This window comes from Pongo pygmaeus, chromosome 23, assembly GCF_028885625.2.
Source record: "Pongo pygmaeus isolate AG05252 chromosome 23, NHGRI_mPonPyg2-v2.0_pri, whole genome shotgun sequence".
In the NCBI taxonomy this organism is placed as follows: Eukaryota; Metazoa; Chordata; class Mammalia; order Primates; family Hominidae; genus Pongo; species Pongo pygmaeus.
This window is the reverse complement of record NC_085931.1, coordinates 50,058,349-50,084,886: the sequence shown is the minus strand read 5'-3', so window position 1 is coordinate 50,084,886 and position 26,538 is coordinate 50,058,349. Positions and strand designations below refer to the sequence as shown.

The following is a 26,538-nucleotide window of genomic DNA, read 5'->3' as shown; positions in this document are numbered from 1 at the left end:
CAGAAGACACTGTTATTGTTTCACACTATCAATGTTCTTCATTTTTCTTTATTCCCAGTTGCATCAGACTTCTGTCTGGGATCATCTTCCTCCTGCCTGAAGTTCCCGCTTTGGAATCTCCCTCCGGAGGATCTGCCAGTGGCAAACTCTTATGTTTTTGTATTTGTAAGAGCTATGATTTCACCTACGTTCTGGATACATGTGCCTCATACTGGGTACATAATTCTTGAAATACATTTTCACTGAATATATAATTCTAAGATGATGGTTATTTTCTTTCTGGCTTCCGTTGCTCTTGATGAAAAGTCAGGTGTGAATCTATTATTCTCTTTTTCTATGTGCCAGAAAGAGGTGTTGGATTTTATTCTGAGGGAAATAGGGAGGAAAATTTTTAAGCACAGGGTGACCCCGTCAGATCTGCATTTTAGAAGCACACTCTGGCACTGTGTGGCTGAGATCGGAGGGAGGGCAGCTCCGCGAGGTCTCTGCTGTGGTCCAGAGAAAAGACGGGGCGAACCTGGGCGGTGGGTGCGGTGAGGGCAGGCAGACCCGAGTCCCCGAGGGGAGGCCGGAGCGACAGGAGTTGGGATCAGTGCAGGAAGAAGCAGGGACGACTCCGGGCTCCCAGCGAGGAATGGAGGCGCTTTAGCAAAAAAGGAAGGGGGGTGGGGAATCAAGAGTTCGTCTCGTGCCACAAATGACCAAGCCCCCACTACGCACCGAGCGCCCAGTACACTCGGGGCTGGGGAAGGCTGGGGCAGCGCGGCGGCAAAATCCGTCCCCGGGTGACCTCAGCTCCACTGCGGCCGCTCCTGCCGCGAACGAGGGCCCGGCCCGGGAGCCCTCGAGGCAGCGCCCGCGTCTGACTCGTGCGTCTGGAAACCGACCACCGAGGGTCGGGTGGATGGACAAATGGAAGGGCGGATGGAGGGGTGGGTGGACAGACGTGGAGACACTGGCCAAACTGCGCCGCGGCGAAGGCCGGATTAGGGAGACCTCGGCCCTGCGACGTCCGGACACGGTGGGAAGTCTTTCGGGTCCCGGCTCTCCTGCAACTCGAGGGGCTGCGCCTCGGGCCCAGTCTCCTCCGCTGCGGGAGGTGAGCAAACGGCCTCCCCGCTCTGAGCCTCGACTTTGTCGTCGGCTCCACTGGGCCCTGCCACTTCGGCCCCTGGCAGTCACCGAGAGGCTGTGAGGCGCCCGCCTGGGTATTAAGGATCACGTCCCGCCCCGGCGTCACAGCGAGACGGGGCGCGCGAGCCTCCGCCCCGCCCCAGCCGGGGACCGAGCCAAATAAGTCCCACGGCCGCGCTCGCGGCTCGCGGCCCGCGGCCCAATCGCAACCCGGGAGGGCGGATCCCGGGGGGCGGGGCTCCGACGGGGGCGGGGATCGGGGGCGGAGCTGACCCTCAGGGCGCGAGCCGAGCCCGCGGCCGGTCCGCGCGCTCCCGCCCCGCCCCCTCCTTGCGCGCGCTCGCTCGCTGGCGCCGAGGAAAACGTTGCGCAGGTTCAAAAATGGAACGTCGGCGGCGTGAGGGAGCGCGAGGGGGTGTGCGCGCGTGCGCGTGCGCGTGCGCGCCCGGACGAGGGTGACGGGGACCCCGCCAGCCCCAGCATCGCGCGCCGCAGCCGCGGCCCCGCAGCTCCGCCCCCGGCCCGGCCCGGCCCCGGGCCCGCTCGCCCGCCGCCCCGCATGGAGCTGTCAGCCATCGGCGAGCAGGTGTTCGCCGTGGAGAGCATCCGGAAGAAGCGCGTGCGGAAGGTGAGGCTGCCCGGGGGCGGCTCCCAGGACCCCAGTGGGGTCCCTCCCGTCCCCAGCACCGCTCCCTCCACGCTGGGGCTGAGGGGAAAGCGGGGCGCGGGGGTCCCGGCAGCCCTGCGCTGCTGGGCCCGTCTCCCCAGCCCGTGCCTCAGTTTCCCTGCCACCGTGTAGGGCGAGTAGAACAAAAGTTGTCGCTCCAGGATGCTAGTGGCGGCCGAGCCTGCCTGAGCTGGAGATTAGGATCGGACGTAGGGATCCTGAGCGCCATCCCACCTCGCTCCCCTTTTATTGTAAATATGGGGAGACTGAGGCCCAAGTTGAAAGGACTTGCCTAGCGCGTTAGCGTCAGAGCTTGGTCTTGAACTCGGGACTCTGGACGCTTGGCACCAAATCCTTTCAAGTTGTAAGTGGAGCTTTGGAAAAGTCTCCTCCGGCCTCTGAAGTTTTCCTGCTGGACTTTGGCCTTTTCCGATCCCGCCCCCTCTACCCCCACCCGAGCACATCCCTATTCCCCGCCCCCACCCCCACCTCAACTCGTAGCCCAGGCCAGGGCTCTGAAGCCCGCCCCCTGCACTGGGGCATCCCCTAGTCTCCTACCCCATCTGCCTTCTTCAAAACATACACCCTGCAATTTAAGGAGGTGTCTGTTCTGCTGGTTTCAGAACCCCACACTTTGGGGCTGGACATTGTCCCGGCCTGGCGTCTACACCTCCCGTGCACTTGTTTGGCGAGGGGGCTCGCCTAAGGCTGGGGAAATCCTTGGGGAGGGAGAAGTTCCTTTCCTGGTATTCACTACTGTCCTTCCTTTGTCTCCTCCTCCCTGCAGCCCTTTGGGAGGCTCCAGGCGGACTGGGAGGGGCCTTAGGGGGTCACCTCCTCCCATTTAACAGAGACAAAAACTGAGGCCCAGGCAGAGGAAGTGACCTGCTCAAGGTCACCGAGCGAGTTAGAGAGAGAGGTAGAGCAGGAGCTCAACTGGGCTGATTGGCAGCCCATCTTCTTTCTCCATAGAGAAAACTCAGTCCTGGCATCTTGGGCCAAGGGTGAAGGTCAAGGTGATCAGGAGCATCTTTTCTTCCTCCAGCTCTGCTTGGGGTTTTACTCTTCTGATTGAGGCAGCTATTCCTCCTCCTTCTCCTTTTTCCTAGGGTTTCCTCCACTTAAAAGAGAATTAATTTATTCCACAAAGCTCAGTGCTTTTCGTGCTGTGTAGCCTGAAGCAGGCACAGCACTAACTCCCTCTACGATGGAGCCCGCAGGGTAGCACAAGAGGGCGAGATCATCATTCCTTGGGCCAGTCACTCAAAATATTTATTGAGGATCTGTCAGGTACCAGGCACCAGTCTAAGCCCCAGGGATCCATCCCTTCCCTCAGGGAGCTGGCATTCTGCAGAGGCGGCACACAGTGAATGAGGAGACACAGACAGATGCCTTCAGATGGAGCTGTGTGCTCTGCAGAAATAGAACTGCAAGGTGCCAGTGGAGACAGCATGGAGAGGGTCATCAGGGAAAGCCTCTATGAGGAGGTATCATATTTTGGTGTTAAAGTTCTGGCGTGCAGGGGCTTCACTCACAATGGGGTTGGACTGTAAACTTTTTTTTTTCTTGGCACCAAGGCCTCACTCTGTCACCCAGGCGGCAGTGCAGTGGCATGAACATGGCTCACTGCAGCCTCAACCTCCCTGGCTCAAACGATCCTCCTGCCTCAGCCTCCTGTGTAGCTGGCACCACAGACAAGTGCCACCATGCCTGACTAATTTCCTTTTTTCAGAGACGGGGGTCTCACCATATTGCCCAGGCTTGTCTCAAACTCCTTCCTGGGCTCAAGCGATCTTCCAGCCTCAGCCTTCCAAAGTGTTGGGATGACAGGCTTGAGCCACCGTAACTGTAAACTTTTAAAGCCTGTGAGGAAGGGAGGGGCCTGGCTCTACTTTCTAACAACCACAGGGCTGACCACCCCTTCTGAAGGTAGAGACTTTGCCAGTCTTCCATGGGGTCCTGCCAGGGTCTTTTGAGTTGAGAGTCCTCAAGTCACTGGCCCATTACCTCTGAGCCAGAGGCAGCCACTCAGAGACTGAGAGGAGACTCAGCAGATGGGGGCGGAGCGTGGGGACTACCCCAGAGAGGAATGTTTTCGTATTTGGAGACTCTTCCAATCTAAAAAAGAAAGTAAGTGTTGCCACCTGTGCACTGGGGCTCTAGACACTGTGGGTCTTTGGCCACGCACGCACACCTCCATGCAGTCTCAGCTCCCAATGTGTGACATGAGCCCTGGGCTTGGGCCTCAGGAGCCTCAGAGGCGGTTGGAGCCAGATGCACTCCTGTGCTGTCCTAGGGAGGGCAGTATGGGGTGGTCATGCAGCAGTCACGGTTATATGGGTTGGCGAGGATCTGGTGGACAGTCCCTGGATTGTGTTTGTGTGTTGGGGAGACACCTGTCTGCAGATGGGATTTGGAGTTGGGCTCCTTTGGGCCTTAACTGTCCTTCCGAGTGGCTGTAGGGGCAACCACGAGACTCACTGTATCTGCTTCTCTCTCTTCTCAGGGTAAAGTCGAGTATCTGGTGAAGTGGAAAGGATGGCCCCCAAAGTAAGCTCCTTCATGTGTGTGTGTCTGTCTGTCTGCCTACCAACCCGTGCATTCCTCCACCTGCCTTTTGCCCCCTCCCCTGCCTAGCTTTTAGCTCCAGCTACTGTTGTAACTGGACAGCTGACCTTGATTTAATCATCATCTTCTCTGGGCCTCAGTTTCCCCTTGGACCACAGGAGGGTCAAGGTGGGTCTCCAGCTTCTCTTCTCACCCTGCTCTCCTGAGTGTTGAGCTCCTTTGCTGGTTGGAGCTTCTGCTCTCCCTCCTCCCCCTCCCTGTGGCTTTTCTTGGCAACTGGGAGGTGAAGGCCCAGCATCCCGGCTACTGGAGATGGCTGCTGGACAGGAGGAGGGGCCCCCAGATGCTTTAAGCACAGTGCTGCATGAGTCCTCAGTGCTGTGTGGCCAGGGGCAGAGACTGAATCCCCCTTGCCTCTGGACGGCACTTTCCAGTCTGCAGAGCAGGTTCCCATACAGCTTTGTAAGGTAGGTGTGATCAGGCTCTCTCAAGGTGAGGAAACAGGCTCAGAGAGGGTAAGCAGCTTGCCTTAGGTCACACAGCAAGTGGAGGCAGAGTTGGGACTTGAACTAGGCCTTCTCCTTTTCAGGTGTCTCCTCTGTTCCTTCCCAGCCTCCCATCTCAGAGTTGGGAGGCAGGGAGCTGCATCTAAGACCTCCCAGCTTCTCCACCTCTCCTGCTGAGGCCCCATCAGGAACCCACCAATGCCCTCCAGCAGGGAGTTGTTGGGAGGGGGAGGGAATGAGCTAGTCGTGGGGCCTCCCCATTGGTCTATGGGTGCCCCACCCCCTGCCCCGCCTCCCGGAGACTGACTCCTGGAAACCCCCTCTGCCCAGAGCTGCTGCTGTGGGGCAGGGACTTTCTGCTGTGCTGGTGGGGGCTGACCTGGTATCGGGTCCTGTGGGCATTCTGAGGTTATGGTGGCGAGAGACAGCAGAGAGGAAGACAGCCCACGGTGCCTCAGCTTCCCTCTCTGCAAAATGGGTTCAGAAGCCGAGGCCCTGCACTCGTCTCACAGGCTTGGTGGCCCTGTGGGATGAAAGGCCTGGGCACATGTTCTGGGTGACCTGTGGATATCCTGATGACATGGGGTTGGGAGCTGGCAGGCAGAGAATACACTCCACCCCTCACACCAACCCCCGCTTCTGTTCTCCCTTCCCAAATACTCTGAGAGCTGAAGGAGAATCCCTCCCCCCGCCCGCCGCACCCGCCTGCTAGAAGGTGGGCTTCCAGCCTGAGTGAAGGGGGCAGTACAGGGAGTGACGATGCCCAGAGTGGGCAGCAGGAGCACTGCCTCCCTGGGCGCACACACCCCTGCCTCTCTCGCTTCGCACTGGGAAGCTGTGGCCACCAACTGTTAGCCTTCAGGACACTATTGGGTATTTTTCTTCCTCTGAGACTCCACTCTTTGGAAGATTCTCTTCTGTAAACAGAGGCCATTATGAATGAAAAGTTCCTTCCCCCACTTCGATTGATCCTGGATGTGAATCCGTCTGCCCACTGCAGCTGGTCAGGAGGGAAGGAACGAGGCTCCCAGAGCAGAGGCCCTCGATACTTCTGTTGCGCTGTGCCCCTAGCCTGGAGACCCATTTGTTTCTTAACATGCTGAGGCCGCCAGATGGGCCCTCATGGCTGCCTCTTCTCACCCCCCTCCACTTTGGTCCTGGGTTCTAGGCCTGGCTGCCCACCTGACAGCCATGAGCCCTGGGACAGGGGCCCACCATGGCTGGGTCTCTGCTTCCTCACCTTCGAGTTGAGATAGTGAAGCCTCCTTTGCAGGCTGCTGTGAGGGTGGGAGGGTGGGTGTAAGTTAGCAAATGCGCGTTCCCAGTCCAAGTGCTTTAGTAAACATTTGGTTTTGAGACTAAGTTAGATAGATAGCCTAGCTGTTCTTTTTGTTTTCCCCAGTCAGGAAAGGGACCTAAGGGATTCCATTCTTCTCAGGAGCTCAAAGTATCCTTAGAAATCATTTAGGCCAGTCCTCTCATTTTTCAGATGGGGAAACTGAGGTCCAGAGAGGGTTGGTCCTTAAAAACATATAACTGCCAACCCCATGCATTGTGGTGCCCACTTCATGCCCTCCACGGCGCCACTGCGGTCTGGGTGTGAGGCAGGGGCGGCTGCTCACGTGGGGGAAACAGAGGTTCACTCTGGGGAGAGGCAGGGGAGACAGCTCTGTCTTCCCCTCCTCGGGGGGGCCTTGCTCGGAGAAAAAGCTGAGAAAGAGGGTGGGGGGTGGGGAGTTAGGCAGGCTGTGTCCTCCAGGCCTGGGAGCCTTGGCTGGGCCTTGCCAGCCTGGGTGGGGGTAGTCATTCTCCTGCTCAGCATCTGCCCTCTAGGTGGGGAGATTTACATTCTTCTCAGTAACAGTAACAGGAACCATGATTTCAGTGGACACTCTGGGATGGGCATGGTGGTTCATGCCTGTAATCCTAGCATTTTGGGAGACTGAGGTGGGCGGATCACTTGAGGTCAGGAGTTCCAGACCAGCCTGGCCAACATGGCAAAAACCCCATCTCTACCAAAAGCATAAAAAATTAGCCAGGCATGGTGATGTGCGCCTGTAATCCCAGCTACTTGGGAGGCTGAGACAGGAGAATCGTGCCACTGCACTCCAGCCTGGGCAACACAGTGAGACTCCGTCCCCCCCCCACAAAAAAAAAAGTGGACACTTTGTGCCAGGCCCAGGCTAAGCCACTACATGCCTTGCCTGTTTTATCTCCCCAGCAAACAAGTGTGGCAGAGGGGCTCTCTTGCTTCTTCTGGAAAGCACAGCAAATGGCACAGGGAGGGGCTCGGGGCCCAGGACAGGGAATGTGACATTGTCAGGTACAGGTACCAGCTGTGCCTGAGGCCTTCAGATAACATTTCAGCCTGTCCAGGGCCCTGCTGTTCCCCTTTCCAGAATGCCTTCCTCTCTTCCCCACTTGTGAATGGTTCTCCATCGTTTTGGAAGGAGTGGCTCTATGGAGTTTTAGGAATGATGTCAGTGGTCACAGCCATGGCCAGGCTGTCAATTAATAAGCCCCTATTATGAATCAGGTGTTGACTCATTGAACCACTCATAGCAACCCATTTTACAGATGGAGAGACAGAAGCCTACAGCAAATGAGGCCTTGCCCAGGGTCATAGAGCTGGGAAGATGTGAACTACGGGCTGCCTGATACACAGGCAGCTCCACTACAGGTGACTAGGACTCTTGCCTGCTGGCCTTTTGGCCAGTTCAATGAGAAGTGCTGAGGCTTTCCGCCTCTGAAGATTTACAGCTGTGTGACCCAAGGCAAAGCCCTCAACCTCTCTGTGCCTCACTTTCCCCACCTATAAAAACGAGGCCCTAACCTCACAGGGCCCTGCTGAAGATTGCCTGAGACAAGACAAGATTCATTAACACCCTGCCGGGGCAGAGTGGGAGCTGTCTCCACCCAGGCTGGGGAGACTGGAGTTGGGAGCCGCAGACTTTTAAGCTCCCTGGGCTCTTCATTGATTTAACTCAGGCTTATTTGCCTTCACTGTGTACCACACTGATCGAAATGCTTTCCGTGGCTTAACACATCTAATCTTCACAACAGCCCTATACGACTGGGGTTACTGGTGGGCCCACTTTAGGATGAGGCCCCAGAGCGGTGGCGTCTCCTGAACCAGGCCGCACCCCGCAGTCTGGACCAGAGCCCGTGCTGTTTCTCCTGTGCAGCAGCTTTAAATCGGAGTGGGGACTGGGGCTTGGGGGTTGGCCTGGCTCTGCGGGGTTCCGGGTGGTTCCACCTGCCCCAAGGCCGCCTGCGTCACAGCTCAGCAGCGCCTCCAAACCCCGCTTCCCCCGGCCCCCCGGGAAAGGCCGGCGGGGGGCGGGGGTCCTGCACCCGCTGCGCCCCTTTCCACTCCGTGCCCTCACCGCAGCAGGGCGAGCCCTGCGCGGCGCGGCTCTGGCTGGGTGGCCGGGGCTTGTTTACCCGGCCGTGGGGCGGGGCGGGGAGGTCACGTGGCCGTGTTTATCTCGGAGCCGGCGCGCGCCGTCACTGTCCCCGCCCCTGCCCCCTGGGTTTGCCGGTAGTCCCGGCGCGCGCCCCTCCCCGTGCGTGCGCGCGGCCGCCGCCGGCGGGGGCGGGGCCTCGCGCTCCGCCCCCTCCCACGGGGTGATCGGTTCCCGCCCCGCCGGCGCCGCGAGCCCAATGCAGACCCCCGCAGTTCCCCGGTGTCTACGCCGCGGTCCGCGCAGCCCAGGCAACGAGCGTGTCCCCAGAGCCCTGGCTCCTTTCCACTCTCCCTCCCCTGGTGTGGGAAGGGTGTCCTGGGGCTTGCGGGAGCCCACTTTCCTCCAGGCACCCGAGGGTCTCCGATGATCGTGGGGTCTAATCCCTTCGATCCGCGGCGCCCACGCTAGTGGCGCGCTCCTGGGTTGCCAGCGCCCGGCTCTTCGGAAGCGCGTTCCCCTCGGCGCCTCTGGGCTCCTGCACTGCGGAGGGCGCGGTGCGGCGCGGCGCGGCGCGGCGTCCCCCTTACCGGCTGGGTCTAAGCAGTTAAGACGCTGGTGCCGTCCCTGCTCCCAACTTGGGGCTGCACTCGGCAGCCAAGTGCGACCCTGTTATCTCAGACCCAGCTGCCCGGGCCGGCAACCACCCCTTCTTCATCCAGCCGAGCCTTTCGGGGCGCCCGCTGTGCGCCGCGCCCTGCGGTCGGACACTGAGGACCGGGGGCGGGCGACGCCCCCTCCCGCGGGCTGCACAGTCGGGGATCCCAAACGCGGTGGCCTGGGAGGAGCCTGAAGGCGGAGTGTGGCCGAGAGCCAACACGGGCCGGCCACTGACTGGCTCAGTGACGCTGGGCTGGCTGCCCAACCTCCGTGTCTCAGTTTCTCCATCTGTAAAATGGGGGTAAGAACTAAGCACCTACCTCGCCAGCGCCTTTTGAGGATGGGTGCGGTCCTGGCGGTCCCGGCCGCACACCTGCTGTTACTGTAGTGGTCATTATTCTTGAGATGAGGAAACTGAAGTTCAGAGAAGGGTTGGGACCTGCCAGGATCCACACAGCAGGGACATCAGCAAGCAATGGGCAGGGCGGTGCGGAGGAGCACGCTGTAGAGAGAGGAGCACGAAATTCCCCTTCCTACCAGTTAGAGCTGAGGAGATTCAGCCTTTTCCGGGGGGAGGAAGGGTTAGAGTGTTTGCCAGCCTCTGGTGGCTTCTGCTGTAGTTTCGCTTTCGGCATTCTGCAGGGGCTCCCCAGCCCTTCCCAGAGCCCCGGGCGGGCCTGAGCGGGCCACTTTGCGGGGGCTCTGCCGGCCAGAGTGTTTCCTGGTCCATTAGTGATTATGGCCAAGGCTAGGTATAGCTGTAAAGAGGGCGGAGGAGGGGCAGGCTCGTCCTGCTGGCAGTGGGACATCCTGGGAGGGATGTCAGGGAAGGCTACAAATACCTGACTCTTAAGGGTCTGCTAGGAGTTGACTGGAGGGATGGGGCACCCAAAGGGAGGGAGGGCCGGCTGGCAGGGGGCACATGGGAAGGGGCAGCCCAGGCTCAGGGCTTCACTGCGAGCCCACAGAGGTCCGACACTAAGTGGGTGTGCCAGAGTGTTAGAGGAAGCAAGGAGGCGAGCATTCTGTCGTTGGGGAGCATTTTGGGACTGAACTAGCGTTAGGTGGTTCCCGGGATAGCGTAAGGTAGAGGCCTCAGCTCTAGGGACTGGGAGGCGGCAGGGCAGGGGCTCTCCCAGGCTCTCTCTGCCTTTTAACCTCTCGCTAACGCCTATTGCATTCCGTCTTACCTAGCAGAGCCTCTGGCCAGGACCATAGGGCATCGCTTTGCTTTTGTCTGTATATATTTTATACACAGTCACACGTCAGTTAATGACAAGGATACATTTTGAGAAATGCGTTGTTAGGTGATTTCATTGTACGAACATCAGAGTGACCACGCCTAGATGGTACAACCCACTGCACGCCTGGGCTGTGTAATAGAGTCTGCTGCTCCTAGGCTACAAGCATGCACAGCATGTGACTACTGAATACATTCAAACGTAGAAAAAGTGCAGTAAGAATACAGTGTAAAAGATAATACTTGGGACACCTTCTAGAGCACTTCCCAGGCACAGAGCTTGCGGGGCTGGAAGTTGCTCTGTCACCCAGACACATGTCACTCACTGTCGATGAGTGGAATGTGAAGACCTGGTCTATTGTAAACATTGTACACTTATGCTACACTAACTTATGCAAAAATGTTTTTCACATTGAACACTTAGGTTACACTAATTTATACAGAAATATTTTTCTTCAATAATAAATTAACCTGAGCTTATAGTAACTTTCTTACTTTATAAACTTAACTGTTTAAAACTTTTTGTCTCTTTTTGTAGTAACACTTAGCTTAAAACATAAACATGTATGGCTGTACAAAATATTTGTTTTATATTCTATAAGCTTTCTTCTATTTAAAAAAAAGTTTAATTTCTTTTACTTTTAAAGTTTTTTTTAATTTAAAAAAAAATTTATATTTTTATTTTCATTGTTTTTGAGCTGGAGTCTTGCTCTGCCGCCCAGGCTGGAGTGCAGTGGTACGATCTCGGCTCACTGCAACCTCTGCCTCCCAGGTTCAAGCAATTCTCTCGCCTCAGCCTCCTGAGTAGCTGGGATTACAGGCGCCCGCCAGCATGTCTGGCTAATTTTTGTATTTTTAGTAGAGACGGGGTTTCTCCATGTTGGCCAGGCTGGTCTCAAACTCCTGACCTCAAGTGATCTGGCCACCCAAAGTGCTGGAATTACAGGTGTGAGCCACTGTGCCCAGCCTTAAAGCTTTATTTTTAAAACCTAAGACACTGGCCTTAAAGCTTTGTTTTTAAAACCTAAGACACAAACACACACATTGGCCTAGGCCTACACAGGTTCAGGATCATCAAGACGTCACTAGATGACAGGAATTTTTCAGTTCCGTTGTAATTTTATGGGTCCACCATCACATGTGCAGGCCGTCATGGACAGAAACGTTATTTGGCACTTGACTGTACATATATTGTTTTTAATGGAAAAGTTTTTATGTTTGCGTCGATGGTGAGTGATACTGGTTTTTCCATTTATGGAAGTCATAGTTTGCTTTTAAAATAATTTAAACCAAAAAAGCTGCTCTAAAGGCAGATACGAAGTAAACAGGAGTGCTAGTGGAACGAGGGTGTGGTGGGTGTCACCACGGTGGTTCCACAGATAGGTGAGCTCTGGAGCCGCTGCGCTGACATCACAGGGTCTGCCCCAGCAGGAGGGTGCTCCCTGGCTGGGTGGCGAGGGTAGAAGATCCCCTGTAGCATTACCCAGGGGGCCTGCGCTAGGCCTGCTGAACCATTCAGCCACTAGACATTTACCAAATACCTGCTGTGTGCCAGGCCCAGAGACAAGGGAACTTCAGACCTGGCTGTGGCCTGGGTGGGGTGCACTGAAGAGGGAGACTATGCTGGGGATGGGGCTGGAGTTTGGAGGGCGGGGAGGAACAGCAACAGCAGCAAACACAGTGCACTGATGACACATCAGGCACGCTGTTACTCTTGTAACACCCTCTAAACACTTGGAAGACACATCTCATCAGCACAAGAGTCCTTTACAGATGGGGACATTGAGGCACAGAGCTGTTCAGGAAGTTGCTCAAGGTCGCACAGCTAGCTAGGGGCAGAGCTGGACTTGAACCCAGGCCGTGAGCGTGTCCCCAGAGCCCTGGCTCCTTTTCACCCTCTCTTTCCTGGTGTGGGAAGGGTGTCCTGGGGCTTACTGGCGCCCTCTCTCCTGGCACCCGAGGGTCTCTAGTGGTCATGGAGTCTAGCAAGGAGTTGGACTCCGTCACATTGTAAAGTGATATGAACGCTGGAGCCTTCAGGAGGCCCAGGCTGGGTCTGTCCTTGAAGTAGGTGACAATGACGCCTTACCAGGACAGGGTGAAGGCACACTTGCAGTGGGCCCTGAGTCAGCAGCAGTGGCCTCTGTTGGTGCCCCTGCCCGGTAGAAGCGATGGCTCTGACCTTTTTTTTTTTTTGAAACAGAGTCTCACTGTGTCACCCAGGCTGGAGTGCAATGGCGCCATCTTGGCTCACTGCAACCTCCGCCTCTTGGGTTCAAGCAATTCTCCTGTCTCAGCCTCCTGAGTAGCTGGGATTACAGGCATGCACCACCACGCCCGGCTAATTTTTGTATTTTTAGTAGAGATGGCGTTTTGCCATGTTGGCCAGGCTGGTCTTGAACTCCTGACCTCAGGTGATCCGACCGCCTCGGCCTCCCAAAGTGCTGAGATTACAGGCGTGAGCCACTGCACCCAGCCCCAACTCTGACCTTTCATTCCTCTCCCCAGGTACAGCACGTGGGAGCCAGAAGAGCACATCTTGGACCCCCGCCTCGTCATGGCCTACGAGGAGAAGTACGGTGTCCTCGGCACCGCCGGGTGGGGCTTAGGGCCGGCTCAGAGGCTTCCCAGGAGCCTGCTGCTGGCTTGGCAGGGGTTGTTGGGGCAGGGTGGGGGTGTCCGATGGGGCAGGCCAGCCTGGCCTGCAGCTGGGTGAAAGTGGTGGGCACTGATTCCCAGGGCAGCTGAGGACCCTGGGGCCCTTTCCTGTTGTTGGGTGATCTTGGTCACTTCCTTTACCCACCCGGGCCTCAGTCTCTCTGCTGTAAAATGGGCCACCCTGAGGAACACACCGATTTCCCAGGGTGAAACCTCAGAGGGGCCGTAAGGGGTTTCTGTTCCAGTGAAGAATGTTAAAATGCTTCACAAAGATGCCCTGTGTGCCAGGAGGCGGCATTGCCAGTTGTGTGGGGGTGACAGATCAGAGACGGTGTCTCTAGAGGACCTCTTAGGGCAGGAAGGAGTGTCTGACGAAGCTCAAGGAAGGCTGGGCAGGAGCGTGGGCTTTGGGGCTGGGATTTCTGAGTTCTGGCCTGTCCTCCTGCCACCTCCTGTCCAAGTGGCCCAGGCAAAGTCAGTCTCCCACCTCTGCCAGTGCCCCTCAGGGATGCTGAGTATGCCCTAACAGTTCCGTGTGCCCTCTCTGGCCACCCTCCCCACCAGCAGGCAGCCCAGGTACCCTGCCTCTCCCAGCCCACCTGCCTTATGCAGCCTGGGACCATTTCACAAAACCATTTGTGTTTGGCCCCTATGGCAACCTCCTGAGGCAGGAATGAGGGTTTTGTTTGACAGAGTAAGAAACTGAGGCACTTACCTGGAGCCTCAGAACAAGGACCTGTCCAGGGCTGCCACCTCCAGGTGGGGGCTTTTCCGCTGCCCCTCGCTGCTGGGTTCTTCTGGCTCCTTCTCCAGGAGATTTCCTGCCATGGATTCAAAAGACAAATTTTATTATTCTTTCCTTTTAAAATCAGGGCGTCCCCATCCCAGGGTTTCTTTCTGCCTCCCAGGTGTGTGGTGGGGCCTTGGTCCAACAGGGTGCGACACTTGGGAATCCCGTGGAGCGTGGTAAGGAGAGCAGTGGGCAGGTATCAAAGGCCCGGATTCTAGTCCTCCGCCAGGGGCCCTTTCCCTTTGGTCCGTTGGTGTCCTGCTGGGGATGGATGCTCAGTGGATGGTCAGACATTTGCAGTAGATGCCATGGGGTTCATTGGTGTGTGCTAAGCTCAGAGGAAGAGCCTGGCCCGAGGTCACACTAGGCCTGCACATTGTTTCTGTTGTCCACATGGCGTCTGTACTGGGGGCTGCAGAGAATGTGGATGGAAAGAACTGAAGTGGGAGGCAGGAAGAAATGACTGAATCTCCCCATTACTTTCAGCGGTTGTTTGGAGTCTCTGGTTGTGTTGTCTTGTGTGTCATGTGTAGCTTCGTGGCATTGTCAAGTCGTGCTTTTTTTTTGTTTGTTTTTTTGAGACACGGTCTCACCCTGTCTCCCAGGCTGGAGTGCAGTGGTGCGATCTTGGCTTACTGCAACCTCTGCCTCCCAGGCTCAAGCAATTCTCCTGCCTCAGCCTCCTGAATAGTTGGGACCACAGGTGTATGCCACCGTGCCCGGCTAATTTTTGTATTTTTGGTAAATGGGGTTTTTTGTTTGCTTGTTTTTTCTTTTTCTTTTTCTTTCTTTCTTTTTTTTTTTTTTTCTGGAAATGGAGTCTTGCTCTGTCGCCCAGGCTCTGGAGTGCAGTGGAGTGATCTTGGCTCACTGCAAGCTCCGCCTTCTGGGTTCATGCCATTCTCCTGCCTCAGCCTCCCGAGTAGCTGGGACTACAGATGCCCTCCACCACGCCTGGTTAATTTTTTTGTATTTTTAGTAGAGACAGGGTTTCACTGTGTTAGCCAGGATGGTCTCGATCTCCTGACTTGGTGATCTGCCTGCCTTGGCCTCCCAAAGTGCTGGGATTACAGGCATGAGCCACCGCGCCTGGCTGGTAAATGGGGTTTTGCCATGTTGCCCAGGCTGGTGTCAAACTCCTGAACTCAAGTGATCCACCCGCCTCAACCTCCCAAAGTGCTGGGATTACAGGCGTGAGCCACCACACCCGGCCTGAGTTGTGCTTTGTATGTTTTTGATACATGGGAAGGCATCTGCTGGGCACTCAGAACAGACTGGTTTTCATCCTGTCCCCCGACAAGATGGGACAGACAGGGTAGGAGCCGGTCTGCTCTCCCAGGTTCACAGAGATCCCAAATGCGGGGGAGTCTGTGCAGAGCTTTACTTGCAGAGGGACTAGCCATTCCCGTCAGCTCTCCTGGGACATTCAAGGTAAATTGGATTGACAGGCTTCTGTATCACTCCCCTAGGAGGAAAAACTGAGCCACGTTTTTAGGGGGTCCTTAGGAGCATGTAGAGCAGAGCCCTCACATGGCCCTGGAGCCCCGTAAGGACCCACCGTTTTTGGAGGTGCTGCAAGTCCCCCCTCAGCAGTTTCCCCCACGTTTGTCAGATGGGAAGACCTTGGCCCTGGGAGTTGAACATCTGACCCCGTTGTTATGGCCCCAGCCAGGCAATGGGGAGGATTGGTGGGCAGGCCTGTGGGGAGTGTCCCCTCCCTGACAGACAGCAGAGGGCGGGCGAAGTGGATGCCTTCCCTTCCCTTAGATGTCACCAGTGTTTCCTTTTCTTCTGCCACCTGCTTCGCACCCCAGGGAGGAGAGAGACCGAGCATCGGGGTATAGGAAGAGAGGTCCGAAACCCAAGCGGCTTCTGCTGCAGGTAACCGGCCTGCCTTTGTGCCTCCTTTCTCCCTCTGCCCAACCCCAAGTCCTCCTCTGCCCGTTGGTGCATTTGCACTGGCTGATTGAGCTGATCTGCGTCCCTCCCCTGTACCACCCAGGGCACTGTGGGGTGGGGCACTTGGGTAGGTTTTGGTGGGAGGAGTTGGGAAAAGCCTGTGTGTGGGGCTGGTGCCCAGGGAAGACAGCCTGGGTGGGAGGTGCCACCTGGGAGGGAGAGTAGGCATATGGCCAGTGGAATCCTAGAATTCTCAAAGCTTAGAATCTTGCTGTAAGGAAGCCTTGAAAGCTTTGAGCCTTTCAATGCTCAGAATCCCTAAACACAAAATTATCATTGAGAATCTCAGAAACATAAACTTTAGAATTGAGGAAACATGAGAGGCTGGAGTTTCAGAATCTAAGAAACAGAATCTTTTTTTTTTTTTTTTTTTTTTGGGTGAGACAGAGTCTCGCTCTGTTGCTCAGGCTGGAGTGCAGTGGCACACGATCTTGGCTCACTGCAAGCTCCACCTCCCGGGTTCACACGATTCTCCTGCCTCAGCCTCCCAAGTAGCTGGGACTACAGGCGCCCGCCACCACGCCTGGCTAAGTTTTTGTATTTTTAGTAGAGACAGGGTTTCACCATGTTGGCCAGGATGGTCTCGATCTCCTGACCTCATGATCCGCCTGCCTCGGCCTCCCAAAGTGCTGGGATTACAGGTGTGAGCCACCACGCCCGGCCAGAAACAGAATCTTAGAATTGTAGAACTACAGCCTTGGAATGTCAGACGCTTAGAAGTGTGTCATTTTTGAGTGGGCCTCCTGTTCCAGCCTTCAGTTGGTTGGGGACCCAAGTCTCTGCGCATCCCGGAGTACCCACGTCGTAGGTCTTGGGGGCCTTTGCTGACCTCAGTGCTTTGCAGTGACAGGCAAGTGGATCTTGGAGCAGTACAGTCACAGGTTGAGTCTCCCTGACCCCAAATCCAAAATGCGTCCAGGTGCGGTGCCTCACGCCTGTAATCCCAACACTTTGGGAGGCCGAGGAGGGTGGATCACCTGAGGTCAGAAGTTCAAAACCAGCCTGGCCAACATGGTGAAACCCTGTCTCTACTAAAAATACAAAAATTAGCTGGGGATGGTGGCGGGCACCTGTAATCCCAGCTACTCAGGGGGTTGAGACAGGAGAGTCACTTGAGCCCAGGAGGTGGAGGTTGCAGGGAGCCAAGATCATACCATTGCACTCCAGCCTAGGTGATAAGAGTGAAACTCCGTCCCCCGCCCCCCCAAAAAAAGCAAAATCTGAAGTGCTCCAGAATCCAAAACGTTTTGAGCACCAAAATGATGTTCAAAGGAGGTGCTCATTGAAGCATTCTAAATTTCAGACTTTTGGATTGGGGATGCTCAGCTGGTAAATATAATGCAAATATTCCAAAATCCTAAAAAAATTCGAAGTCTGAAACACTTCTGGTTCCAAGCATTTCAGATAAGGAATGCTCTGCCTGTGTGTGGTTGTAGGTAAGCCTCTTCACCTGTAAAATGGGGATAAAGAGAATACCCGCTCTCCTTAATGTAATAAGACCCACCAGGCAGGATATTGGAAGCCAGAAAGTCAGGATTCTTGGTCCACTTGTATGTGGTCCATGTCAAGCGTCCTTGGCCACTCCTGATTATAGCCCAGGAGGCTTTCGCCAGAGGGGGTGGGCCTCCCTTCATGCAGTGGGCATGTTCCATTGGGTTTGGCGTGAATTGAGCCTAGGAAGGAAAGTAACATTTCCCGGACGTCTGTGTGCCGGGCTCTGTGCCCATTGTGCCTCACAGATGAACACATTGCATCCACATACTAAGCCTACAGGGCAGGTGTGTTCGTTATCTCTTCCCCTCTAACATGGCAACTCAAAGCAATAAACTGATTATTTCCCATGGCTTCTGGGGGTCAGGAATTTGGGAGTGTGCTAGCTGCTTCTTCAGTGGTTCTAGTCTGGGCAGCATTCAGGGTGTTGGCTGGGCTGCAGTCATCTGCAGGCTCAACCAGGGCTGCGGGATCTGCCTCCGAGGGGGCTGCTCACATGCCAGCAAGTCAGGGCTGGGCGTTGACAGGGACTGGTCCTCACCATGTGGACCTCTCCAGAGGGCTGCTTGAGTGTCTTTACAGTGCAGCCACCAGCTTCCCAGAGTGGGTGACCCGAGAGAGAGAGCAGGGAAGAAGCCACAGTGTCTTTTATGCCCTAGCCTGGGAAGTCACACACCATAGCACTGGGTGTGGGAACGGACTGTGCGTAGGTGTGAATTCCAGGAGGTGGGTGTGGTTGGGGCCCTCCTCGGAGGCTGGCTCCTACAGTCTCTTCATTGTTTCGCTGAGAAAGAAACTGAGGCCCAGGGAGGCCGGTAGCTTACCCAGGACCTGACTATTGGCACCCGCGTCCCTTTAGTAGCTGTAGTTGTTTCGTGATGAGGTTGCCAAGGACATAGAAGAACCTGCCTTGCGGAATGGTACAATGTACTGGGCTTCTTTTTTTTTTTTTTTCTTTTTTTCCAGACAGAGTCTCGCTCTGTCACCCAGGCTGGAGTACAGTGGTACGATCTCTGCTGACTGCAACCTCTGCCTTCTGGGTTCAAATGATTGTCCTGCCTTAGCCTCCCAAGTAGCTGGGATTACAGGCGCCTGCCACCACGCCCAGCTAATTTTTGTATTTTTAGTAGAGATGGAGTTTCGCCATGTTGGCCAGGCTGGTCTTGAACTCCTGACCTCAGGTGATCCAGCTGCCTCGGCCTCCTAAAAGTGTTGGGATTACAGGCATGAGCCACTGTGCCCGGCCCATACTGGGCTTCTGATGGCCTGTGAGCCCGCTGGGAGGAGTGGGTTTTGAGTCAGCTGCCTACAGGACGTGCCTCCCAACCACTGCAGTATTTTCCCAGTCCCCTCCCAGTTCAGCCCTCCTCCCATCACTGCAGCAGCCCGCACCTGGGGACATGTGATGCCGTTAGCAGGCACAACTGTGAGTGGGACCTGTGTGTGTCATCTCTTCCCTCAGCTTGGAGGTGTTTGACCTCACAGGTCCCATCTGATGGCTGCACTATCTTCCTGGGAGCTCCTGGCCTCTGGTAGCAGGTGGCAGGAGAAGGTACTGTCCCAGTGATCCAGAGTCTCCCAACATCTTGGCACCATGGATCTTTTGTAGATTCATGTAAATTCTCCCCAAGTAAATAAGATAAATCCCGAAATTACAAACTCCAAGGGTGGATGGACTTGCCCTCCAGCTCCAGATGTGTCGCGGGCAGTCAGCAGAGTGGGCTGCATCAGGTGGCTTGCAGAGCCCAGGAGCCCCCTGGAGGGGTCGGGGTGCATCTGCAGGCCAGGTGGAACCCTGTCCTTTTGGCTGGGTAGCATGGGCATCTGGGGCTGTGTGTGCTGCTGGCCTGGCTTTGCCCCAAGCAACTCCAAGAGCACACCTTTGCCCTCTGCCTGCACCTTCTCCCAGGTGAGCTGGCAGTGTCAGTTTTGGAGGTGCTCTGGCAAGCAAAGATGCCTTTCCTAAAACGAAGGCTAACTCTTTAATGCATCCAGAGTTGTTTCTCTTGGCCAGTTTTCAATTTGTCCTTCTTGTATGCTTCTCTGCTGGGTATCAAAGGAGTAAACGCTGGGATGAGAGTGCTCTGTGGGACCCAGAGGCGGGGCTGAGCTGGCAGAGCCTGGAGTTGCCCAGGCCCACTCTCTGGGCTGGGGTGGGGTGGGGTGATGGCCAGCCGTGGCATGGGGAGGAGTTGAGTGGGTAGATGTGGGAAGGGCACTCCGGGTGGGAGGAATAGCATGAGCAAAGGTGTGGCGGGTGGGAGGGTGGGGCTGACCCGCGCTGCCCTGGCTTGCCCCCGCAGCGGCTGTACAGCATGGACCTGCGGAGCTCCCACAAGGCCAAGGGCAAGGAGAAGCTCTGCTTCTCCCTGACGTGCCCACTCGGCAGCGGGAGCCCCGAGGGGGTGGTCAAGGCGGGGGCACCTGAGCTGGTGGACAAGGGCCCCTTGGTGCCCACCCTGCCCTTCCCGCTCCGCAAGCCCCGAAAGGCCCACAAGTACCTGCGGCTCTCACGCAAGAAGTTCCCGCCCCGCGGGCCCAACCTGGAGAGCCACAGCCATCGACGGGAGCTCTTCCTGCAGGAGCCACCGGCCCCAGACGTCCTGCAGGCGGCCGGCGAGTGGGAGCCTGCTGTGCAGCCCCCTGAAGAGGAGGGTAAGGCGGCCCCAGCCCAGAGACCCTCAGAGCTGGAAAGGGCCCTTTGGGTCATCAGGTCCAGCTGGTTCAATGTCCAAAGAGGGCCTGTAGTGCTTTGTGGGGACAGTCGTGTCTGGGCTCAGGGCCCAACACTAGCCCAGGGCTCCTCCTGTCATCCTGCTCTGGCTGAGCTCTTGTCTAGGAGGGGAGGATGCACCCAGTGCCCTCCTCCCAAGTGTCCAGCCGTGTGTGAGGCCCTGAGCTGACTGAAGACGCAGAGAGGAGGAGCTGGAGTTGGGGTGGGGTTGGGTGGTCTGCATGGCTTCCCACCTTGTCAACGCTGCCCCCATCTGTGTGTCTCACGCTGCAGCAGATGCCGACCTGGCCGAGGGGCCCCCTCCCTGGACACCTGCGCTCCCCTCAAGTGAGGTGACCGTGACCGATATCACCGCCAACTCCATCACCGTCACCTTCCGCGAGGCCCAGGCGGCTGAGGGCTTCTTCCGAGACCGCAGTGGGAAGTTCTGAATCACCGTTTTTACTCTTCTTAAACTGTTTTCTTTTGGGCTTGGGGTGGGACTTCCAGAGATAGGGATGGGTTGGGGGCGGGGTAATTATTTTATTTAAAAAAATACCGAGCAGCAAAAGGGGAGAAGATCCCACTACTCTCCCACCACCTGCCCTTTCTCTGAGGGACATTTACCACGAGGCCTCAGGCTGGGGATGGAGAGAGTTGCTCTGGGAGTTGGGGGTTGGGGTACCAGCCCCAGGGCAGGATGGGGACAGGATCGCCTGCCCGGGACACCACCATTATCATTCTCCTCTAGTGACGCAGCAGCTGGTTCTGGGAGTTAAAGGAGCATTGGAAGGCCCAAACCCTCTCCCTTGAGTGGCCACCCCAGCCTGGTTGGCTGGTTTTTCCTCTTTTCTTCTTGTTTCAATTTGGATTGGGTCTTACCTGGAACTCTCCTCTCTGGCTTTGCAGTGCGCTGTGGAGGCTGCGCTGTGGAGGCTGGTTTTGACCAGAAGTGAGTGGGGTGGGAGGAAGGGGCAGGAGGAAGGGTTGAGATTACTTGGAGCGAGTCCCTTCCCCTTCAGAGAGGCTTCTATCCTTCCCAGGGAGGAGGCGCCGCTGAGACCCTTCTGCCGAGAGCTCTGCCCTCCCCTCATCACCTGGCCTGTGCAGAAACGCTCACGCACACCCGGCTGCACAGGTGTGCACGCATTACCCTTCGCGTGTACGTTCCCATGTGCCCCACGAACGCATGTGTGTCTGCAGATGTGTCCACATGGGCCTTGCGAACCTGGTTTAGAAACCCTGGCCAGGCGAACGTGGGGTGATTCACGGCACAAAAGAACTCACCACCACACCTGCACTCACCCCACCTTGCATGCACCTTGCTGCCTGCTTGCGGCTTTCGGCGGAGGGCAGGGGCCTGGCACAGGTGCGATGGCACCCCATGCTCCAGGCATGCAGATGTGGTTTCTCAGCTGCACCGGGCCAGGCTGCGGGTGTGCAGGCATCTGCTAAGTTATGTGGTGTATCACAGGCTTTGAGACATCTGGACCCTGTCCTTCCTCCCCTGAGGGGTTCTTGTTCTTTCTGACTCAGGTGACTTTTCAGCCCTTCCAATTCCCCTCTTTTTCTGCCCTCCCCTCCAACTCAGCCAGCCCAGGTGTGGGCAGTCAGGGAGGGAGGGAGTGTCCCACCACGTTCTCAGGGCAGCCCTTGACTCCTAAGCCCCTTCCTCCTCCCATTCTGCATCCCCTCCCCATCCAACCTAAATGCCACAGCTGGGGCTGAGCTGTATTCCTGTGGAGGGACCTCTGCCGTGCCTCTCTGAGGTCAGGCTGCGCTGTGTGATGGGCAGGCTTTGCCCCAGCCCACCCCTGGCAAGATGCACTTGTTTTCTGGCTTGTACAAGGTGTCCTGGGGGCCAGTGGCTTCCCTGCCAGTGAAGAGTGACTTCTCCCTCTCTTCCAGTCCTGTAGGGGAGACAAAGCCAGATTGGGGGGCCCGAGGGGAGCATGGAAAAGGCCGGCTCCCCTGTCTTTCCTTGGCTGTCAGAGTCAGGGTAACACACACCAAGAGTGGAGTGTGGCCGGCGACTTTGAAACCTGCCTGCCCTCCCTGCAGCTCTGCTCTGTGTCCTCAGGAAGTCACAGAGTCTACTGAGGCAAGGAGAGGGTGATTCTTTCCCCAGATCCTTTCTTCCCTAGTTCCCAAACCAAAGACAGCCTGCAGCCCTTTCTGCATGGGGTGCTCTGTTGACAGGCTTCCCAGATCCCTGAGTCTCTCTTTCCTTCCTTCTCGATCTTTAGTTGTCCACGGTCAATTCAGTGCTTCCATTGGGGGACAGTCCCCTCCAGGATGACCTGATTCACCTCCAGCCCAGGGAATGGAATCTAGAGGAATACGTGGGGTGGGTCTGGACAAGGAGCGGCGGGAATCACCACCCATCTCCAGCTGTGGAGCCCTGTGGAGGGGAAGGGGAAGCTTGGGGTTCAGAGAGAACTCTTCCAGGAGAGGGGTGCCCAGCGGAGGTAAAGATGATAGAGGTCTCTAATTGAATGTTTTGGCCCATGGCTTTGGAACATGGCTGGCAGCTTCCAGCAGAAGTCACGCTCCCCATCCCCCAGGGGACATGGGACCTTTTTCCTGCTTCCTGGTCACTTTCAAAGAACTATTTGCGCAATCTGTGGGTCTGTGGATTCACGGGGCTTTCTGTGTGGGTGCTGCAGTTGCTTTTGTCTGCAGCAGCAGGACACATCTTTCCTCTTACTCAGCCCTTTATGGCCCATGGGGAACTCCGTGGCTCAGGGAGAGCTGAACTCCAGGGGTGTGACCTGGGACAGGTGGGCCTGAGGTGCCCAGCTCAGGGCAGCCATGTGGCTCATGGGCTGTAGTGAGCCAGCTCCCGGGGAAAAGGCTGTGGGCCATTAGGACCATCCTCCAGGACAGGTGACCTCTATGAGGTCACCTATGGCTGTGGCCCTGCAGGCCTCCTTCCAGCCCAGAGTGGCCCAGTAGAGCAAGGCAGACAGCGACCTCCACCCCTGCAGCCCTCTTAAAAGGCCAGTACTCTTGGGGGTGGGGGGAGGGTTTAGAAAGCATTTGCCCACCTGCCTTTCTTTCCCCCAGCCCCCACCCGCTTTGAATGTAGAGACCTGTGGGCACTTTTCCTTTTGTGGTGGGGGGTGCGGAGGAGGTACCCCCACCCCTGGCACGGCCGCCTGGAATGCAGGACTGTCACTGCTGTTCGGGTGATGACCTCGTTGCCAAGCTCCTCCTCTCCCCTTGTTCTGGGGGCAGGCGCTGTGCTTCTGTGAGGTGGTTTAGCTTCTGCTTTATAAGTGGCCAGCCGCGGCCACCAGTTCTCAGCACAAGAGCGATTCCTTTGCACAGAATGAGCTTCGAGCTTTGTTCAGACTAAATGAATGTATCTGGGAGGGGTCGGGGGCACGAGTTGATTCCAAGCACATGCCTTTGCCGAGTGTGTGTGTGCTGGGAGAGTCAGAGTGGATGTAGAGCGCAGTTTTATTTTTGTACTGACATTGGTAAGAGACTGTATAGCATCTATTTATTTAGATGATTTATCTGGTAAATGAGGCAAAAAAATTATTAAAAATACATTAAAGATGATTTAAAAAAAAGAAAATTCCTGGGCATTTGATCATTCCTTCTGGTGGTTGTCAAGCGCGTCCATCCACCAACAGGCTTTGTGCGAGCAACAAGGCAGTTTATTTCACTTGGGTGCAAGTGGGCTGAGTCCGAAAAGAGTCAGCCAAGGGAGATAGGGGTGGGACAGTTTTATAGGACTGGGGTAAGCAGTGGAAAGTTACAGTGAAAGGTGGTTAGCTATTGTCGGCAGGGGAGGGGGTCACAAGCTGCCTGGTGAGGAGATCATAATACTCATTGTCCGGAAGGTCACCAGGTCAACCAGTTGGGGCAGGGCAGGAACAAGTCATAATGGAATGTCATAAGGTTGGTCAATCAGTTAAGACAGGAGCTGGCCGTTTCACTTCTTTGTACTTTTGGGTTGCCCCAGACTTCTTGGCTCCTGCAGGCCATCTGGACGTATATGTGCAGGTCACAGGGGTTACAATGGCTGAGCTTCAGCTCAGAGGCCAGACAGTGGTGTCCCCACTGTGCTGAAGAAAGAGCTCCAGCCCCTGGCAATGCCTGGGGTTTAGGTCCCAGGTCTGCTGGTCACCAGCCATGGTCTCGGACAAGTCTTTCCCTTCACTGAGACCCCAGATGGACAGAGAATTCACTGAGGTGACGGGAACAGGAAACTGCGGGGTGTCTCTGGGTGAGGCCATCGCCGTGGTCCATAGTGTGTCGTCAGAGGCCTGGAAGTGCTTCTGGCACCTTTTATCTGCTTCCCCCCAAGAGTCCTTTATACCAGAACCTTGGAGCGGTGAACATCCCAGGTCTCTGCAACTGCAGGTTCTGGATCGCAGGACTGTCATGGGGCTAACGCTCACCTACTGTGTGTCCAGCCAAGCTTAGCACACACGTCTGAACGTTGAGACAGATGGTCAGAGCCAAGGGCAAGTCCTGGGAGCACGTCTGCATTTCAGTGCATCACAGCCTGCAGGACGGAGGCTGGGCCAGAGCAGGCAGAGTTGATGGTGGGGAGAAGAGTTAAGAGGCTGTTGCAGCCATGCAGGTGGAGGGGTATGGTGGCCGCAACTGTGGACGTGTCAGTGAAAGGAACAGAGAGACTGGGGATGGATTTAGGTGGTGGAAGCGTCAAGATGTGGCCACTGAATTGATGCAAGAGAGGGATCAAGAATATGCCTGGGTTCTCCCCCTCCCCCTCCCCCTCCCCCTCCCTCTCCCCCTCCCTTCTCCCTCTCCTTCTTTTTTCGGTCTCCCTCTGTTGCCGAGGCTGGACTGTACTGCCGTGATCTCCGCTCGCTGCAACCTCCCTGCCTCGGGCTCCTGTGATTCTCCTGCCTCGGCCTGCCGAGTGCCTGGGATTGCAGGCGCGCGCTGCCATGCCTGAATGGTTTTTGTATTTTTGGTGGAGACGGGGTTTCGCCGTGTTGACCGGGCTGGTCTCCAGCTACTGGCCTCGAGTGATCTGCCCGCCTCGGCCTCCCGAGGTGCTGGGATTGCAGACGGAGTCTCGCTCACTCAATGCTCAATGTTGCTCAGGCTGGAGTGCAGTGGCGTGATCTCGGCTCGCTACAACCTCCACCTCCCAGCCGCTTGCCTTGGCCTCCTAAAGTGCTAAGATTACAGCCTCTGCCCCGCCGCCACCCCGTCTAGGAAGTGAGGAGCGTCTCTGCCTGGCCGCCCATCGTCTGGGATGTGAGGAGCCCCTCTGCCCAGCCGCCTCTTCTGGGAACTGAGGAGCGCCTCTGCCCGGCCGCCATCCCGTATAGGAAGTGAGGAGCGCCTCTGCCCGGCTGCCCCGTCTGGGAAATGAGGAGCGCCTCTACCTGGCCGCCCCGTCTGGGAAGTGAGGAGCGCCTCTGCCCGGCTGCCCCGTCTGGGAAGTGAGGAGCACCTCTGCCCGGCCGCCCCGTCTGGGAGATGAGGAGCACCTCTGCCCAGCCGCCCCGTCTGGGAGGTGAGGAGCGCCTCTGCCTGGCTGCCATGCCGTCTGGGAGGAAGTGAGGAGCGCCTCTGCCCGGCCGCCCTGTCTGGAAGGAGAGGAACACCTCTGCCCGGCCGCCACCCCGTCTGGGAAGTGAGGAGCACCTCTGCCTGGCCACCCCGTCTGGGAGGTGAGGAGCGCCTCTGCCCGGCCGCCCCCTCTGGGAAGTGAGGAACGCCTCTGCCCGGCCGCCCCGTCTGGGAGGTGAGGAGCGCCTCTGCCTGGCTGCCACCCCGTCTGGGAGGAAGTGAGGAGCGCCTCTGCCTGGCCGCCCCGTCTGGGAGGTGAGTGTCTCTGCCCGGCCGCCCCGTCTGGGAGGTGAGGAGCGCCTCTGCCCGGCCGCCCTGTCTGGGAAGTGAGGAGTGCCTCTGCCCGGCCGCCCATTGTCTGGGAGGTGAGGAGCGCCTCTGCCCGGCCGCCACCCCATCTGGGAAGTGAGGAGCACCTCTGCCTGGCCACCCCGTCTGGGAGGTGAGGAGCGCCTCTGCCTGGCCGCCCCCTCTGGGAGGTGAGGAGCGCCTCTGCCCGGCCGCCCTGTCTGGGAGGTGAGGAGCGCCTCTGCCTGGCTGCCACCCCGTCTGGGAGGAAGTGAGGAGTGCCTCTGCCCTGCCGCCCTGTCTGGGAGGTGAGGAGCGTCTCTGCCCGGCAGCCCCGTCTGGGAAGTGAGGAGCGCCTCTGCCCGGCCGCCCCGTCTGGGAGGTGAGGAGCGCCTCTGCCCGGCCGCCCCGTCTGGGAGATGAGGAGCGTCTCTGCCCGGCAGCCCCGTCTGGGAAGTGAGGAGCGCCTCTGCCCAGCCGCCCTGTCTGGGAGGTGAGGAGCGCCTCTGCCCGGCTGCCCTGTCTGGGAGGTGTACCCAACAGCTCCGAGGAGACAGCGACCATCGGGAGCGGGCCATGAGGACGATGGCGGTTTTGTTGAAAAGAAGGGGGGGGAAGTGTGGGGAAAGGAAGGAGAGATCAGATTGTTGCTGTGTCTGTGTAGAAAGAGGTGGGCATAGGAGACTCCATTTTGTTCTGACTAGGAGAAATTCTTCTGCCTTGGGATGCTGTTGATCTATGGCCTTCCCCCCAGCCCCGTGCTCTCTGAAACATGTGCTGTGTCAACTCAGGGTTAAATGGATTAAGGGCGGTGCAAGATGTGCTTTGTTAAACAGATGCTTGAAGGCAGCATGCTCTTTAAGAGTCATCACCACTCCCTAATCTCAAGTACCCAGGG

The 26,538-nt window shown here is 57.1% G+C and overlaps 1 protein-coding gene across 5 annotated transcripts; it reads left to right on the top strand.

Annotated features, from left to right (window-relative positions):
- The first annotated feature begins 1,423 nt into the window (after positions 1 to 1,423).
- CBX7 (chromobox 7) lies at positions 1,424 to 23,373 on the top strand. Of its 5 annotated transcripts, none has more exons than XM_054470469.2 (6): positions 1,424 to 1,762; positions 4,308 to 4,351; positions 12,688 to 12,777; positions 15,442 to 15,508; positions 19,381 to 19,732; positions 20,088 to 23,373. In XM_054470469.2, exons 1-6 carry the CDS (start codon positions 1,694 to 1,696, stop codon positions 20,240 to 20,242), a joined length of 777 nt encoding a protein of 258 aa, XP_054326444.1. In that variant the 5' UTR covers positions 1,424 to 1,693; the 3' UTR covers positions 20,243 to 23,373. The 5 variants fall into 5 exon arrangements, with proteins under 5 accessions (XP_054326444.1, XP_054326443.1, XP_054326446.1 ...); XM_054470468.2 differs by having other exon boundaries at positions 1,427 to 1,762; positions 20,085 to 23,373; XM_054470471.2 differs by having other exon boundaries at positions 1,429 to 1,762; positions 12,688 to 12,753.
- Positions 23,374 to 26,538: the final 3,165 nt, after the last annotated feature.